The following is a 17,872-nucleotide window of genomic DNA, read 5'->3' on the forward strand; positions in this document are numbered from 1 at the left end:
TTGAATGCAGCAGTAAACAGCGACTTCCGTCGCGCGCAATCGATCAATCAACGCTAGCGCGGACACAAACCCTCAACTAACTACCATATCATACAGTTTGACAGTTGAAACACAATTAACTTAGCCAATTGTTTTTGCTCACATACCTGTTCAGCACACGCGCTCACCGCCGTCTTACCTGTATGCCGCGCTCATTTCCGCACGCTACCAGCAATGTGCGCGCACAATCGGTTTTTCCTTTCCAAACGTGTGCGGTGATTTCTTGCCGGCTAACCAACATTACCTGTGCTAACTTTTGCATTTGCTCTTAGCCACACACTAACCGGCCTACTAAGTTACTGGCTAACTAGCAGCTAGCATTGTTAACAAAGCGAAACTTTGTTCGTGTTATCTCGTTTCCGTGTGGCAGAACGTGAGCGCCCGATTGTGTGTGCGCGCCGAATGTTGGTAGCCAGTTTGCGCTAGCCGCTGGCTGAGTGCAGCGCGACAACCTGTAACTTCAGTTACGCTTTGATTCTCGAACCTGTCGGACGTTGTGAACAAAAGTGCTCGTAAGTGGATTTACTGGTTAGATTGTGGCGGTTAGTGCGCGTTTGTGTGTGTGGTAGTGTAGTGCAGTGTAGCGCCTTGTTGTTGTAGCAATGCCAGTGAGCACACATATTGCAAATGAAATGGCTACATAGCGCTTTGGGCCAGTGCGAATGAAATGGCCATAAACGAAAAGGTGTAAATTTAATAAATGGAAAAATGAAAGAATGAAAATTTTCACTTCAAGTTTCAATGAGAAAAGTAAACGCATAATTCAATAAGTGTTTGGGAAAAAGTAAATGCATAATTGCTAGTATTGGAAAAATAAATAAGCTGGTGTAGAACAGTGTTAAAAGATTCTGCAAAAGTGTTGAAGAATTGTTGGTAACGAAAAGTATTGCTTCGCGCAGCCCGGCAGTCCGTCATCGTTAACGAATTCGCTGGCACTTCTCTTGTTTTTGCTGCTGTTGTTGTGTTGTGAGGCGAAATAGGTTTTAAGACCAACTTAAAAAGCAATAGCAATAACAACAACACCACTGGCGCATAACAAAATTAAAACAACAACAATAATAAACCAGTTTACAGCGCCTGAATGCAATATTGCTTAGAAGTGTGTATGTATCTAGAATCTAGTATGTATGTATATGTACATATGTAATTATGTACAAATGTGTGTAAATATATAATGGTAATAAACAACAATAGTAAATATTGAATTTTCAACTTTTTTTTTCGTTGCCGTTCGTAAATTATATTGTGTTTTAGTGCATTTTTACATTTAATTTTTACTCGCTCAATTTTATAACGAGTAGGCTCATTCATCACTTTAGAAATGTGTGTTCTTCAAGACTGACTTTTGTGTAATGCTGTCGTAAGCGAAATAATGGAAGTTGAAAAATTAAAGCAAAATATAAAAATAATTAAATAAAAAACATAATAAAATTAAAATAAACAAAAAATTAAAATTAAAAATATAAAGTGAAAAAAAAATTAAAATAAAAATTTAAATAAAACACAAATTAAAATAAAGTTGAGAAATTAAAATAAACAACAAATTAAAATAAAATTACGAAAAAATAAATAAAAAATCCCAAAAAATTAAATGCAATAAATAACAAAAGAAATAAAATTTATAACAATAACACCTACAACCGTTATCAACGTAGCAATAGTAAACGTGAAACAGTTGCAAAATTTAACAACAATAACAACAAAGCGCAACATGCGCTTCAAACCGAGCAATACAGTTGCAGTAATTGGAATGCACACCGTTGCGTGCAGCAGCGCCGTCGACAGCAGCAGCGACAGCACTATGTCGACAACAACAAAAATCAACACAACAATGGCAACGGCAACGACAAGGGGGCAAAGGGCAAGTGACCAGCAACAAGGCTGCGCAAAATATGCGACACAGCGCGCTTGTGGTAGCAGCAGCGCGCAACGGAACTTCACTTGCGCAGCGGCTGCGAAAGCGCAAACGCCGCGAACGGAATCCGCATACCGCCTGACAGCATCCTTCACGCCCCGTTGCCTGTTACTCGCGTTGCTGCTTTGTTTCACACACGGTAAGTTGCTGAATGATGAAGTGTTTCAGGTGTTTGTGGTGCTTATGGGTTATGCAATTTGTGGCATTTATAATAGTACTTGAGCCGTGGTTCGTTCAAGTTTTTCCAAAACCAAATTTCGGCGAAAATATCAATTTTCACCAAGGTGGGTATAATTAAAGCCAATTTCCACGGAACTTTTATAATTAAGAATTTCTTCGTGGTTTTACTATAGGCTTTTTTTGGAGCCATATTTATCAATTAACTGTGGTTTCTTTTAAGACTCTTCTATAAGTAACTATAATGGGAAAAATCCACCTAGTATGGGAGTCAAGTATTATTTTCATGTCTTTCTGGTACAAGATTAGCAGAAAAAGTATTTTGAATTTTTGCGGGTTATGTGTTTTCGATTTTCGGTTGATTTGTTGCGCACTCATAACCGTTTCTCATACTGACAAGGTCCCCATTTTGAATGTTTAGTTAATTTCCGACAGCTTTTTTTAGACGCGTTTTGATTCAATTGTTAATTTTTTACCAAAACAGTGTCGCGTGGACATTGCCCAGAAGATATTGGACTTAGTGCACGACGACCCAGATCTGCTCCAGAGAGTCGTAGCGGGGACGAATCATGGGTTTATGGTTCAGATGTGGACACCAAGGCTCTATTATCCCAATGGAAGCTACTGAATAAGCCAAGATCGAAAAAAAGCGCGCAAAGTTAGGTCGCATGGGAAGATTTTGCTAACAGTTTACTTCGAATGCAGGGGCGTCGTGCATCATGCGTTCTTGCCAACAGGTCGTACGATCAACAAAGTATATTATCTGCAAGTTATGTGCAATTTGCGCGAAGAAATCCGCCTGAAATGCCCGGATTTGTGGAAAAACCACCGCATCGTTTCTTGTGATCGAATATTTGACTAAAAATAACACATTAATCGTACCGCAGAAACCATTTTTCCACAGACCTGCTCCTTATGATTTTTTTATTCCCTAAACAGAAGAGGCCCATTAAAAGACAAAGCTATTCATGAATAAATAAACACTTTCCTAAGAAATACAAAATTCACGATGCTTTTGAATCAACCCCGTATAAGATCTCACAGAAAATTAGGTATGCGTGATATGTTTCTAGGCTCAAACTACAAGTATTGTTGTACTTGTATTGTCCGAACCATGCTTCTAGTACCCTGAATTAATTTACCATTTGCCACAAAGTTTGTAAACCCAGAAGTAAAATACTAGTATGTATATATTTAAATTACCTGCCCGACGAGCTGAGTCGATTTTACTATATACGTCTGTCTGTCCGTCTCTATATATGTAAAGTTGTCTCTCAGTTTGTGAGCTATTGATCTGAAAATTTGCACATTCTTTTATAGAAAACTACTTTTTAGATTGAAAGTTCACAATTGCCCGACATACTTATGTAGGTCGATCGTATTTAAAACAAACGTTTTTAATGTAGGCTTAAAGTTTGAATTGAACTCAGGTCCTGCTAAATATCCTAATATATAGTACATATTTCAGTGAGGTTAGCTTCTGTAATGGTTGTCTCCCCATAAGTAAAGGCTTAGAACTTCTCCCTGGACTGCAACACGTAAGAATTTAACTAATCTAATTTCATTCTTAAAAGAGTACCGAATACCGAAGCCATAATGTTTTTAACTATTAATACAGTGTCTACGTTGATAGATTAAGCTCAAAGAACATAGCCTTAAAAATAAATGTTTTGCGACTTGTAAACTTCTTTCGGTATACATAAGTTTTTGCAAGGTAATATGATGTCCAAAAGGGTCAGAGATCCTAAGTGTGTAGCACTCGTAAAATGATGGTAGTCCATTTAAGAGCAGATCTGCGGAGATAGTATCAAATGTACTAACGTAAAGATTAGTAGGAATAGTGGTTGGAAGGTGAAAAAGTTTTGTAATACCTGCCTTTAAGCTCGCTATTACACATTTTATTTACCTTTGAAGGCCATTCCATTTATGGTGGTTGTCCAAGCTGATAAATTTATTGTTTTCGGTAAGCCGTGGTCAGTCACCTTATTGAGATATGAACTAACGAAATGTAGTCAAGCACCGAGCTCCTCCTTCATTGCAGGCGTCAGAAATTTTGTATTATCTCCTAACGCAGTTGGTTTGGCGCTTTTAATTTTGGTTAAAAATCGGGTTATGAGTCCTGCTGTTACCAAAACTAGGTATCGAACTCAAAATTCAACATATAGTGGTGAAATGCTTAAAAGAACACAGATAAAATGGCTTCCGTGTAGTACGGGGTCGTTCTCTTTCCCATTTAGTTTACCTTTTCAACCACTTCTCTTATTTCTGCAAACAATACGCTAAGCTGAGGTGTTTAATTGCGCCGACTAACCGCTTTTTGAGATATCCACTTACACTTGCTATGTGCAGAATTTTTCGCCCAGCCAGACGTCATTACATATTGTTGATTTTGCTTCATCCTTTGCTTTTGATTTGTTTATTTATTTGGCTTACGACCGCAGGTACATAAATTTATATGTATGCGCATAAATATGTATATATAAGTTCAATTACAAGCATTCGCATGCTAGACTCGTCTTGACGTGAGATCGTGTCTAGAAGTGGAACGTTCAGCGCTGCTGTCGAAGTGAAAGTGTTGTATTACCAAATGGTCTGTACGACGAGTAGGAATTTCTCTCGATTGGCGAGTTTTATTTCTGCTTTGTTTTTGCATGATCGGTAGCAAGTGAGGAAGAAGATCGACGGGCAGACGTTGCTACCCACCTATATGCTCCTTCTGTTTAGCACTTATTGTTGCTGAAGAAAAAGTTGTTTTAATTAAAGCATCCAAGTATGTCAAGTAGGCGAGTTGTGGAAATTGCTCATTTCCACTTGTGATAATGAGAGAGGAGCCTTTCACTTGTTGAGTTGTTATTACTATACACATATATTTGCTGCCAATTGTAGATATGTATGTTGGCAGCTATTCTTAGCTTGTTTTTGATGCTGATGCTGAAAGGAGATTTTCACTGAATGCAACTTTTTATGGCATATTCAGTTTACAACAGATACTTTCCAATGCGCTTAGCCATTTATGCCTACAATAGTGTTTCTGGTTTTCGCCAAACTTGGGTGGAGAAGATAGTAGAATAAAGCTGGTCTTTCAGTTGATTTATTATTTTGTGAGAGATGCGCAAATGTCTTCTCAAAGGAAACTAATAGTAAGGAGTTGTCGACCAGTGCTACTAACAATATATATTTGCGACTAACGGAAGGTCCAAGAACCTAAGGATTTTGACAAGATAAGTTGGAATTAGTACAGGTTTAACTTACTAGATTCTCGAGATCTTAGCTGTACCATAGTTACAGGTCTATACATAAGCTATAGAGCGTGCAGCAGAATTACTAGTTGGTGAGCTGAAAAGTTCGTAGACTGATACTTATATCGGACTATTAATATCAAATCCATATGATTTTTAATCACCCTTTACTTTTACAAGATACGTTTCCAAATCTAACAACTGTCGATCTTTTGACTTACGAGATATAGCACTTTGAGTCAAACACCTTGTGTTGGTTTACAAAAAATGGATCAAAAGGAATTTTGTGTGTTAAAAAATCACTGATTTTTGGGGAGAAAAATACTATTGGAGCCATGGTTGGAATTGATCAATACTATTTGGGCTATGCTCCAGAACTGTTGAAAAGTGGTTTGCTAAGTTTGAGCTAGGCGAAATGAACACCGAAGACGATGAAGGCAGTGGTTGCTCGAAAGAAGCTGTGACCGACGAAGATATCAAAAAGTTCCCAAAATTAATTTTGGATCCCCGTAAAGTTATGTTGCTCGAGATAGCAGACACTGACCATGTACATCATATAATTCATGAATATTTGAGTGTGAGAAAGCATCGTGCAAAGTAGATGCGGCGTGAGCTCACTTTCATCCAAAAATAACGACGAGTTGATGATTTGGAGCAGTGAGATGTTCAAGCGTAATAAAAGCGAGTTTTTGCATCGATATGCAACAATGGATGAAACATGGCTCCATAATTTTACTCCGTAGTCCAATCGACAGTCATCCCAGTGGACTACACTCGTTCAACCCGCTTCAATGCGTGGATAAATGCAACAGTGAGCTGGCAAGTTTATGACGTCTGCATTTTGAGATGCGCATGAAACAATTTTTATTGACTACCTTGAAAGAGGAAGGACCATCAATAGCGACTATAAAATACATAGCATTATTGGACCGTTTGCGGAATGAAATCGCAGAAAAACGGCTTCATTTGAAGAAAACAAAAGTGCTGTTTTGTCAAGACAGTGCACCGTGCCACAAATCGGTAAAAATGGTGACAAAGATCCATGAATAGGGTTTCGCATCCACAGTATTTTCCAGATCTGGTCCCCAGTGAGTATTTCCTGTCCTCAGACCTCAAGAGCATGCGCGCTGGAGAGAAATTAAGCAACAATGAACAAGTGATCGCCGAAATTAAGGATTATTTTTAAGCTTAAACTAACATAATCGAGAGCCCTGAAGATAACTAATAACTTTTCGATCAAATCTACCGAGATTGGATCAAATATGTTAAACGAAGGTGGTGCCCAAGTAGTAAAAACTTTGTAATACCTGCCTCCAATATCGTTATTACACCTTTTACTTTCTCTTTCTCTCTCCCCCGGAAAATATTGTTTGATCTCGTGAGACGAACTCATTGCATCATAAATTTCATAACTCAATTGCCCATTTGAAAAACGCAACTCTGCCCGTTACGTCAACAAAATTAGTTAACGGTACATATTTGCGGCTAATGACGGCCTTATCATTTACGCAGCTCACATATGGTACATACATACATACATACATATGTATGTATTTCATTTTACATTTCACAAACGAATATCGATTTCTTGCTCGTCAATTCGTTTGTTTCACTTCTCTTCAATTAAATTTTTACACTTTACTACATTTCATTGCTATTGATGTCGCATGGCTGTTATGACGGCCTTTTCCGAACGATGACATGTGACTGTGATGCTATGAAACGCTATATGCGAGTTAAATGTGATGTGCAATACCGCTACAGATTTAAGTGCACGTGATTGTCTGTGTTCACACGATACCCTATTGGAAAATCTGTGCGAATCTACATCAATACCTTCCCATTGATTTGAAGTACGGAGCTTCTTTTGTTCTGTTGAAATCAAGTTAACAAAAGACGAGATTCTTCGTTTAAATTACATGCCAAATTTGAAAATGAATGCAGAAATACTCAAATACGTTTCCTGTTTAGAGTTCTTGTTTCAAAGTTATTTTAAGAAAATCAAAACAGAGAGCAAGAACCTTCGTTGACAATTCCATTTACTCAATATAGTACCCGATCTCCGATATTAATTGGAATTGCGTTCTATACTGCCATTTTATTAATATAAATTATCGTCCAAGTTCAGGTCTCCTATTTCCGATAAAATGAAACATTTGTTATGACAAATCGGTTCTATAGAATTAGTTTGAAATTGAATTAGAATAGAAAATTACCTTCAGAGAACAGAGAGATTAACACTTCGATGATCTGGCACCGACCTTTGGATTATTAGGTTAATTATCGAAAGGCTGGAGGATATTGAAACGCCAGTAAAACTGACTGTGAAGGAAAATAATGCACTCCTTTCTAAGCAGTTTCTGCTGGGATATTCTCGCGGAAACCAACCCTGCAGTCGCTTACTTAAAGTCGCTTCCTAAGAATATCAAGAGATCTTCCCTTGGCTGGCGCATTTGTAGACGAAGAGCTCGAGTTGCCCCGTGAATCAAAATATATCCTTGCGCAACCTTGTTCTGTATACTGCAGTGAGTTAAATTCCTAGCATCGATCTCCACTCATCAACACCCGTCTTCCTATGGTCCGACGGTGCCGAAACAGCACGTCTCCTGGCCCTACCGTTAGTTAACTTCGATAACAACTAACCTGAACTTTACCATCCAAACGAAAACTAGATAACAGCTACAACAAGTATTTGACACATACATATATGCACCTAGAACGAACTGAATTTTTTACACGGCGAAGGACTGTCAAATCCACAGCATCCTTAAGTATTTACTTAGGGAACTTTTGGCATCTTTATTCTTGATTGGTAACTACTTACGATATTTCGGATGAGTACCACAAAGTGATATTGAAAGCATCAAGTGAAAAAGTCTTCTTCTAATGGATTAGAAGTATTTCTTTTTCGTTTTTATCACCAGCTTGTATCACATCGGTATCCTTAAGAGTTAGCGCCAGCTTAATCTTCGAATTTCCCTAAAATTCATACAGACTAAATATCGATAAAAAGGTGTTCAGACTCTAAGAGACGATTTTTTAGGCCAAAATTTTCCGACCGGGAGCCTATATTATGGAGATACATACATCTAGGGGGTGTATTAACAGTTTTCTTTTAACTTATTTGTTTGTTGTTTACTGTTTGACAAAAATAGTAAAATATGTTGTTGTAGAAATCACAGCTGTTGTAGTAGAATTAACAAATGCAGCGTGAAAATACTAATAAGCGTAAAAGCTGCGCTCATTAACTCTTAAGCGGGAGGTTTCGAGCTTGGTGCTGGACAATAACTAGGTATGTACATACGTATACATGGCTACATAGTATATGTACATATACCATATTATGTATTTTATGTAAATATAAAAGGCTATTTCTGACTGCTATTGTTAGCTTACGGGTTTGGTTTCGGCATCCAGTTCGCTTGGCGTAGAATTTATGGGCGTATTCACGTAGCGCTAGCTGACAGCAGCCATAAAAGCAACAGCACACTCATGTTCATATATCATAGAAAGCCTTTTTTACAAATGTTATTTTCGCAGTTCCATGTTTAAGCTAGATGTTTGTGTGTGTATGCGTTTGTTTGCACTTCCTTCATTTGTCGGCAATGCGTCATACGATCGGCGATACTGCTTGTTTAGACCGGTTTTCACTTAAAATTCATTAGAAGTCTCAGTGGATAACCATGCACATAGATACGAACACATTATTTAAGCATATACTGCTAATGGAGATACCTATATTTGTAGATATGTATGCAAGTACTTTGAACAGCTTCAGTTTCTATTGTACAATATGATTTATTATCCATTTCATACACTTACAAACATACATACATATGTACATATTTACCGATGAATGTTCGGTATTGTTATCTCGTGAATTTTGTAGGTTGGTAGTTTGTTGTGAGCTTAATTAAAGGCTTCTTAGAACATTATATTCACTACAAACTATGTACATAATAGTAACACAGTAATAAATTATGGAACATCTCGTTTAGATTTATGATCTTGAGACTTATGTACATATGTATATGCGGCTTGTTATTAAGAGCTATCCGAGGAATACAAGTATTTCCTTACAGACATGTAGACAACAGTACTTCTAATGTTCTGCCAGACCGTGGGTTTGAGTTATTAATTCGATGGCCAATCTCGTTTTGGGCTCATTCACCGAACGTGCGACGCGTTTGATGGCCGTTCGGCTTCTTGAATGAGTTGATTTTTGTAGGTCGTATTAGATCCTTCTGCAAAGTCTTCCATAAAGTGGATGATAACGGATGGACACATTCGAGTCTTCATTGATACTCTGCTCCATAGCAGTCGTAGCGTCTTCGGTGCGCACTGTACGGTGTCTCGGAGGATGCGCATCATGCAGAGTTATCCACTGGAGCGATCCATGGTCGCTGGAATAACCGCCTCTGCGAAGCGATTACGTCGACCGAATTATTGCGAAACTTTATTTAGGTAATAAATTTTCAGAATTTACAAACTTTGTTCCTGATGAAGTCTAGTCTTCATAAAAGGGCAAGCCTATTTGGTATAAAAATTAGCATAAATCTAGTAACATGTGTCAAAATTAGTATTTTCTAAAAAAGCATAGCTTCATTGAAAACCGCACCTCTAAATTAAACAGCCTTGGATCACAGCGGATACATGAAATCTCAAATCTCAAAAATCGAGTTTTTCACACCAAATTGCCAACATGATTTTCACTTTTTTGCACTTGGTTGGATGGTTAAAAAGGGAGGGCTTGAACGCCGAACCACAGATGACCACACTTAGGGTATTATTAGGTTCATTGAAGTCCTGGGTGATAACCAAGTTATAGTTTTGTCGAGCCGCTCAGTGGTTTTGGTAAAAACTTTTCCATCCCAGCTGTTCAGTGTGTCTTAAGTTGGAGTATACGGAGCAGTAGATTATGTCCCTTCTCATCCGGCTGAAGGCTGGATATTTGCGAAGATGATGATCGACTGTTTCTATGTTCCGCCGAATCAACTTGTAAGTATTAGGGTTGCCGCTACGGATAGCCTTACTTGCCGCTTGGTTATCCACTAGAATGTTTATGAAATTCCTGATTAGGGCAGAAACGCATTTGACACATTCTGTTATGCCCACAATTCCAGCCTGAAAGCCTGAATGACTGAATTGTAGTCATTTGATTTGAATCTGCCTTCTGCGTATGTATTAGTACAGAAGTACCAGACTCCTGTTCCTGTTTTTTCTTTAATCCATCAGTGAATATGTAGATTTCACTGTTAGTACTGTCGATCACAGAACCACTGGTTCAATATTTTCTACTGGAGAATGAAAACGATGTGTTTTACTCTTTATGGGTATCCTTTCTCGGTCATATTGACAGCTTAACCCGATTTCATTCACAATATCGGATATGATACCAAGTCCGTAGTGACGCCTAGCCTGGGTCCAAGGGCCTAAAATCATGAGCCGACTGACCACAAGAATTGCCTCATACCTCATTTGTATGTGTATTGGACGGATGTCGAGGATAACCTCCAGAGCCTTTTGGGTCTGTTTGGCTCTTAGCGCCGGCCCCAACCGAGCGAAAACCGACACTGAAAATTAGCTTTCAATGGAAGTTTTGAATACTCTAAAATCCATCAACGAATAAAAAACTTGTTTCCACTTGTTCATTGTGTGTGCCGGGTTTACATTCCACCCCTATCCATAAACGAAATTTGTAATGTTAAGAACTATAGATAGCAAAACGGCGTGAAGAGATTTTTAGTCCCTTTTGGTTCTTTTTGCTCTCTTATCTAGTGTCGGGCCACAATATTCAAACAATCTTCCTTCGTAATGGTTTCTTGTTCTACATTTATGTAATGATAACATATTGGAAAATTAATCTAAAGTTGTGTGGATCTACACATCGACCTCATCTACCAGTGTGACAGATAGTTCATTGTTAGAACCCATTAAAAATCTTTTCCAATGAGCACCATGTTTAGTAATATATAAGATAGCAGTGGAGAGCTTTTAAACTCCTTTTTAAGAAGTGTTTCGAATGACCTCTCATCTCTTATCGTCTTTTGATGTTTTTGAAGTTCTTTGGATTCTTATACTTCAGAAATAAAGAAATTAGCTAAATATTGCTCGACTCTGAAAGTCGTCTATAATTCGAATTAGGGAAAGAAAGATCCATTCTAATGAACAAAACAATATTGCGATAAAAAGTGCCATAAAAGAAGAGAATTCTTGAAGAGAATGCGTGGATGACAAAAGTATTAGAATGGACCAGTAAATTAAATCGGCGATACGGAGAGAATAAGCCCTTGGCATTAACTAGACTACTTCTTCATGAATTGCTGGTGAACACCACCCAGTCAAACAAACCAAGGAGAGCTTCACAAATACTAATGTCTCCTCATATGAGGAATAATTATGCAAATTTGATGACATTGTGAAAAAAAAAACCTGATAGGTTTTGTTTAGTGTAAGAAACTTCAGGCTCTGAGTGTCGTTGTAAAAGTTGATTATCTATGGTTATCTATGCAAGCAGGGAGGTCACGTGAGCGTTGACACAAGTTCTTATGAGAGATTATGTTCAGTGCCAGGTTCAGGCACGAATCAGGAGCTGGTATGAATTATGACGACGTGCATTGAAAGTACTTGAAGACTTGCCAGGGTTTTAACGACACGGAGGTGAGAAGAATACTAGCCTGCCTGCCATTTCGGTAAGATGTCACTCGAACCTGCTGAGAGGATAGAATACTGCCCTCACTAGCACTTTGTCTAACTAATTCGTTCCGGATTTCCAGCACTTCATAATCAGAATATTACTGACCTCGATTCTGATGTGAGCTTGCCCAAGATTTTCGTCGAAGTCTATGCATTTTTGGTGCTGCTCGCAGTATTCTTCCCTCGTCGCTTTGTTGCCTCCCTCTCGTGGATAGGTTCTTCCTCGGTCCAATCCCGGTGGGGGTTCATTGGACCCATGATGCGTTTTGTGCCAAGCCCTCATCTCCTGCAGCTCTTAGTCGGAGGCTGCGTATTACTATTCGCAGCTAACCAACTAAGCACAGGCCGTCCGCTATCCACCAACTGTGACCCCGGTAGTAGCCTGAGCTTAGCCTTACCCAGCTCAACCTTACCGTTTAGAATATAGCAATCGATGGCGTTCAATATATTAGTCAGTTCCAATATTAACAAAATGGATCGGCACGGAGCATCATTTTACAAAATATGTAATATGTCATAAAGGGTATATAACTTCTACACATTCTATAAAGAATCTCAAAAATTTTCCAAGAGATCAAATTCAACATGTTTAAGATTATTTGTAACCCACATATTCTGACACACCCTCGAAAAAACATGTATGATGGATAAATGGATAAATGAAGCGCTGTCTGCTGCTTGGCTAAATCTAATTTTCTAATAAGTGGCTTCTAAAGAGCGTAACAATTTTTCATGTAACACAGGTATACATATGTATGTAAGTATGTATGCATCAGGTACAAGCTGTGTCAATAAACGCGAACGCATATGGTGGACAGAGCTGCGCTACAAAGGGCGCTGAACCAAGGTTTCCACATTGTTTTCATTATGCTGTTTGTTGTTTTTTTTCCAGTTGTAAACGCATTTTCTGCGCTTTGGTAACTTAAAATTTTTGTTGTAGATGCATAGGTCTACCGCTGATTCATTTCCTGAAAATGCTAAGCAATTACAAACATACATACATACCACATATACAGTGTCTGTATGTAAACATCAGTCATTGTACCTAGTTGTTACCTGATCGTCAGTTCGCCTCGCAGCTCGCCAACCTTTGGAAAGACACACATATGTACATACATACATATGTTATGTACTTTGCTTGGGACCGCGTAGCAGCGAATTGCCGAAAACAAAATGATAAAAACAGGTTTTGAACGCGTAGCATAAACAAAAGCCGCTCTTTGTCGCGTCATTCGACCCGAACGCCGTCGCGCCGCTCTTGCACATTCCATACGCACGACATGGTCGCGGCTATGAGCTTATAGCGGTTGTCTGAACGAAAGAGCCGATGAATCAAATGGCACAAATGCTGCGCCCGCATAACTTAGCGCGATCAACAACAACAACAAAAAAGTCAATGATAAAATGAAAACAAAAACTAAAATATGACAGATTCGTGTCGACTGCTTGCAGCGGATTGTGCAGACGCATACGAAATTTGGAGCAAATATTGTTGCTCATAAACGAGATATGCACGTGGGTATATGCCAAGCATTTGCAGTTGGGTTATTTTTTTGTGGTGTTGCGGTTTTGAATAATGAGGTGCTCTCTGACTCCGGAAGTCACAATTTGGAGACTCCGTAAACAATATTCGGAATGTCTTGTACTGTTACTTTTGTAACCTCAAATGCACTTTAGCCTTCTTGTTAGAGTTTGCAAAGTGAGCCTAGTTCCAAAGTTTTTTATTCGAGATACAAAAAGTAACAGCACTTCAATCTTTATAGAGTCTTATTACAAAGCTAAAGGCTTCAGAGGTCTCGTAAAAACTTTTAATGGCTCCAAGGAATTTCCATGACATTTAAAATTCATTTCTTATTGTATAAAAGACATTTATTTTGATTTTAAACGGTCAGTTTGAATAGCAACTATATGCTATAGCGATTCGATCATAATAATTTGTTCGGAGATTATAGCGATGCCTAAAGTAATAATCCATGCCAAGATTTGTGAAGCAACATATCTTGTCAAATAAAAAAGTGTTCCCAACAAGAAGTTGAGTTTGATCGGCCGGTTTGGATGGTAGATACATGCCAAAGTAGTCCGATATCGGTGGTTCCAAGAAATTAGCAACTCCTTGGGGAGAAGAGATTGTGTGCAAAATTTTGGATCAATATTTCAAACACTGGGGGACAAGTTCGCATATATGAAGACAGACACGGCTAAATAGACTCTAGCATTTCGACTGGTAACTGGGGAATGACACGCGTAATATTTTCCTCAAAGGCCTGGATCGAAACAGGATTGTCCGCATAGACTTTAGACTTGACATATATCCACAGAAAAAAGTCTAAACCTGTGATATCACACGATCTTGATGGGTAATCGACGGGCCCAAAACATGAAATTATCAATAAATCAAGACGCAATATTTTCTTCACTGCGTACTGGACTTGGACTATTCGGTCCAATAATTATTCAATAATAACTGCTGGGTCTCAAGATGGATGATGCTGTGGTAAAAACAATCCTACGGTCCTAGTCCAACTTGTAAACGTTGACAGCTTGACAACGACTCACGCGTGATCTGTCATAAAAAGGCTATTGAAAAAAGCATCTCCACTTGGATCACCGATCACTGAAACCGGTTTAGTTGTGTATTTTTACGTTCCATATTTTACGATTCCAACAAAATTGATTCGAATTCCTTGATTGCGAGAGTTCCCAGAACGTCGCTTTATGAAATCCATGGCGTTTGCCAGGCAAGCTCAATGACTTTCCGACGCATTTAAGAGAATAATATTAAATATTTGGAAAGTAACCGCCAGTGCCACCAGCCGGGGGAAGCAGAGGAAGAGGAAGACCTCCACTCCGTTGGAAGTACCAAGTGGAGAAGGACCTGGCTTAGCTTGGAATATCCAATTGGCGCCACGTAGCGAAAAGAAGAAACGACTGGCGCGCTGTTGTTAACTCGGCTATAATCGCGTAAGCGGTGTCTACGCCAATTAAGAAGAAGAAGAAGAACCGCCACTGCACTAACAACATTGATGAACGTAACGTTATGTTAGAGGCAGAATGTAAGGCAAGGTATGCGGAGAATCCTCTACGGAATCTCTACTGTGTCCTGAAACGAGACTGTGACCAAACCTCTGTCTAAAAGATTAGGAATGTAAAGGACTGTATGGGTGGGAACTGGTCAAGTAAGCTTGTGGAAAACGAAGTCGCCACAGAGTCTCTGAGCATTCTCAGTCAGTTCTACGAACTGAAGTATCCGTTATTCTCGGTGTGATATGCACTTAATTGAAACATCAATTAAAACTCAATTTGGCAATAATAAAGCTTTTTATTTAAAAAATATATATGCATGTTTAAAAGTGCATATTGAATGAATGAGTAACAATAAATTGTATTGCGTGTCACAATGCGAAATCGTAGGTTGCAACAAGCGCTACTTTCTAATCAGATGTTCACACGCATTGCATGTCGAGTTTATTTATTCGGCGGAATGCAATTGCATTGCAAGCAACAAATTTCGTCTGATACATAGGTAGGTGTATATATTTTGTATGTATATGCGCTAAAATGTATATAAATATATATTTATTTACAAAGTAAATTGAAATCCCAAATACTTTCAACTCATCAAACCATTCATTTGGTACAATGAAACCCATACATATCACTGTTCACTGAACATGAAACAAACTAAATCACTACATATTCATCAAAATGTACAAAGTTGTAAACCTACATACATACATACATAGTATATACCTATAAAAACTAGAGTTTCTTATACCATCCACAGAGTATACTAAGTTTGGTACAAACTTAGTCGATTGGTCGATCGTAGTGTGACCAGCTGAGATACCATATGTTTTTGAGATCTCGCACCGAAATATTGCACATGTCCTTTACTTTCAAAGAATATACTAATTTTACGGAATAAACGATATCGGACCTCTACAGAATACATATCAAGGATGATCTATTTCGATGTTCCCTATTTTTTTTAAAGAAAAAACACAGAAACTTTAAATTTATTGGGGAATGTTTAGTACCATTTGAAAGAACATTATTTGGCATTTATTTTTTGAAGACTATCTCTTTCAATAGTTGGCCGCAGCTACGTCTCAGCTGGTGCATCCGTTGAGTCCAATTTTCTATGAATCGTTCGAGCATTTCGACTGGTAGCTGGAGAATCAGACGCGTGACTTCGTTCCAAGGTCTGATTCGAAGTGGGATTGTCCGCATAGACTTTAGATTTTACATATTCCCACAGGGAAAAGTCTAACAGTGTGATAATACACGATCCCGGTGGTCAATCGACCATTGATTAATGAGATTTGTGAGGAGTGGCGCCGTCTTGTTAAGTCCAAATGTCGTTGAGATCACGAGAGCCACGTGGTCCGATAACGCTCAAAATTTACGTTTTTTTTTTAAGAAATATGGACGATGACTCCACTCCATCGGCCCAAAAACAATACTAAACCATTGTTTCTTCTGGATTAAATGGCAGCTCTTGAATCTCTTCAGGTTGCTCTTCATCCCAAATGTGGCAATTATGCTTGTTTAAATACCCATTGAGCCAGAAATGGGCCTTATCGCTAAACAAAATTTGGCTCAATACCTTCGGATCTTCTTGGAACTTTTCAAGAACCCATGTACCGAAACGATGTCACTTGGGATGATCAAGCGGCTTCAGTTCTTGCACATGCTGATTTTTGTACGCTTTCAATATAAAATCTCGTCGTAAAATGCGCCAAGTTGTCACATACGTCAGTCCGAGCTCCGAATCGACTCTCCACGGTCTTTGTGTACATTCTCAGCCACGGCTGCTATATTTTCTGCACTGCGTGGTGGATGTGGTCTGTTCGGTCGAATATGATCCAGTAATGAATGCTGGGTTTCAAGATCAGTGACGGTGTTGTGAATAGTATGCTCAGTAAGACGATTATGTTGACCATAATTTGAGCGAAGCGCGCGAAACACATTCTTTACAGAACGTGAATTTTCGTAGTAAAGTTGAACGATTTGAAAACGTTGTTTAGGCGTAAGTCTTGTCATGATGAAATGCCAAACATTATTAAGCAGAAATAACATGATATGTAGCTTAACACGACTCGCGCGTAATCTGTCAAAAAAGGCGATTGAAAGCAGTACGTCTACTTGGGTGACCCGTTAGAGCGTATAGCTGCTATACAAACCGAACTATAAAAAACAACTTCTTGAAGGGAAAACGTTTATATTTGCCAAAATTTATCAAAACTTATTGTTAAAGGAGAGACTACAATCTCTAAGCTAATTGTCCAGATTGAACCAGTGTAACATATAGTACATCGATACTCGATTGATCGGTTGTTTCGGGGTCGTAAGCATAGATCCAAGTCTCATCGCCAGTTATAATGCGTTTCATGATACCCTGGTAGTCGGAAAGCATCGTTTCACACACTTCAACGCGACGCCTTTTCAAAAATTCAATGTTTTCGGTACCAGTCGAAACTTAACGCGCTTGAGGCCCAAAACATCCTTCAAAATAGTATTGGCTGAGCCTTTCGATATGCCAACTTCATCAGCAAGGTCTCTAATTGTTAATCGACGGTTTTTCAACACCAAATCTTTGATTTGTTGAACGTGAGCTTCGTCGGTTGAGGTTGATGGTCGCCCTGGACGCTCTTCGTCTTCGACACGTTCACGGCCGGCTTGGAACTCACTATACCACTTGTAAACGTTTTTTTTTGACATAGCCTCATCACCAAAGGCTCTCTGCACCATCCTCAACGTATCCGCAGCAGAAAATTGATTCCGTAAGCAAAATTTAATGCAAATT

General features: G+C 38.7%; 1 protein-coding gene across 6 annotated transcripts in view; it reads left to right on the forward strand.

Annotated features, from left to right (window-relative positions):
- The first annotated feature begins 1,604 nt into the window (after positions 1-1,604).
- Positions 1,605-17,872, forward strand: part of LOC120770688 (protein crumbs) — a 53,724-nt gene continuing 37,456 nt past the window's right edge. For all 6 annotated transcript variants that reach the window (XM_040098272.1, XM_040098277.1, XM_040098281.1 and 3 more), the window contains exon 1: positions 1,605-2,093. In XM_040098272.1, coding sequence (XP_039954206.1) covers positions 1,751-2,093 — 343 coding nt within the window. In that variant the 5' untranslated portion in view covers positions 1,605-1,750. The remainder of the gene's footprint in view (positions 2,094-17,872) is intronic.

The sequence above is a fragment of the Bactrocera tryoni genome, chromosome 1 (genome assembly GCF_016617805.1).
Source record: "Bactrocera tryoni isolate S06 chromosome 1, CSIRO_BtryS06_freeze2, whole genome shotgun sequence".
NCBI lineage: Eukaryota > Metazoa > Arthropoda > Insecta > Diptera > Tephritidae > Bactrocera > Bactrocera tryoni.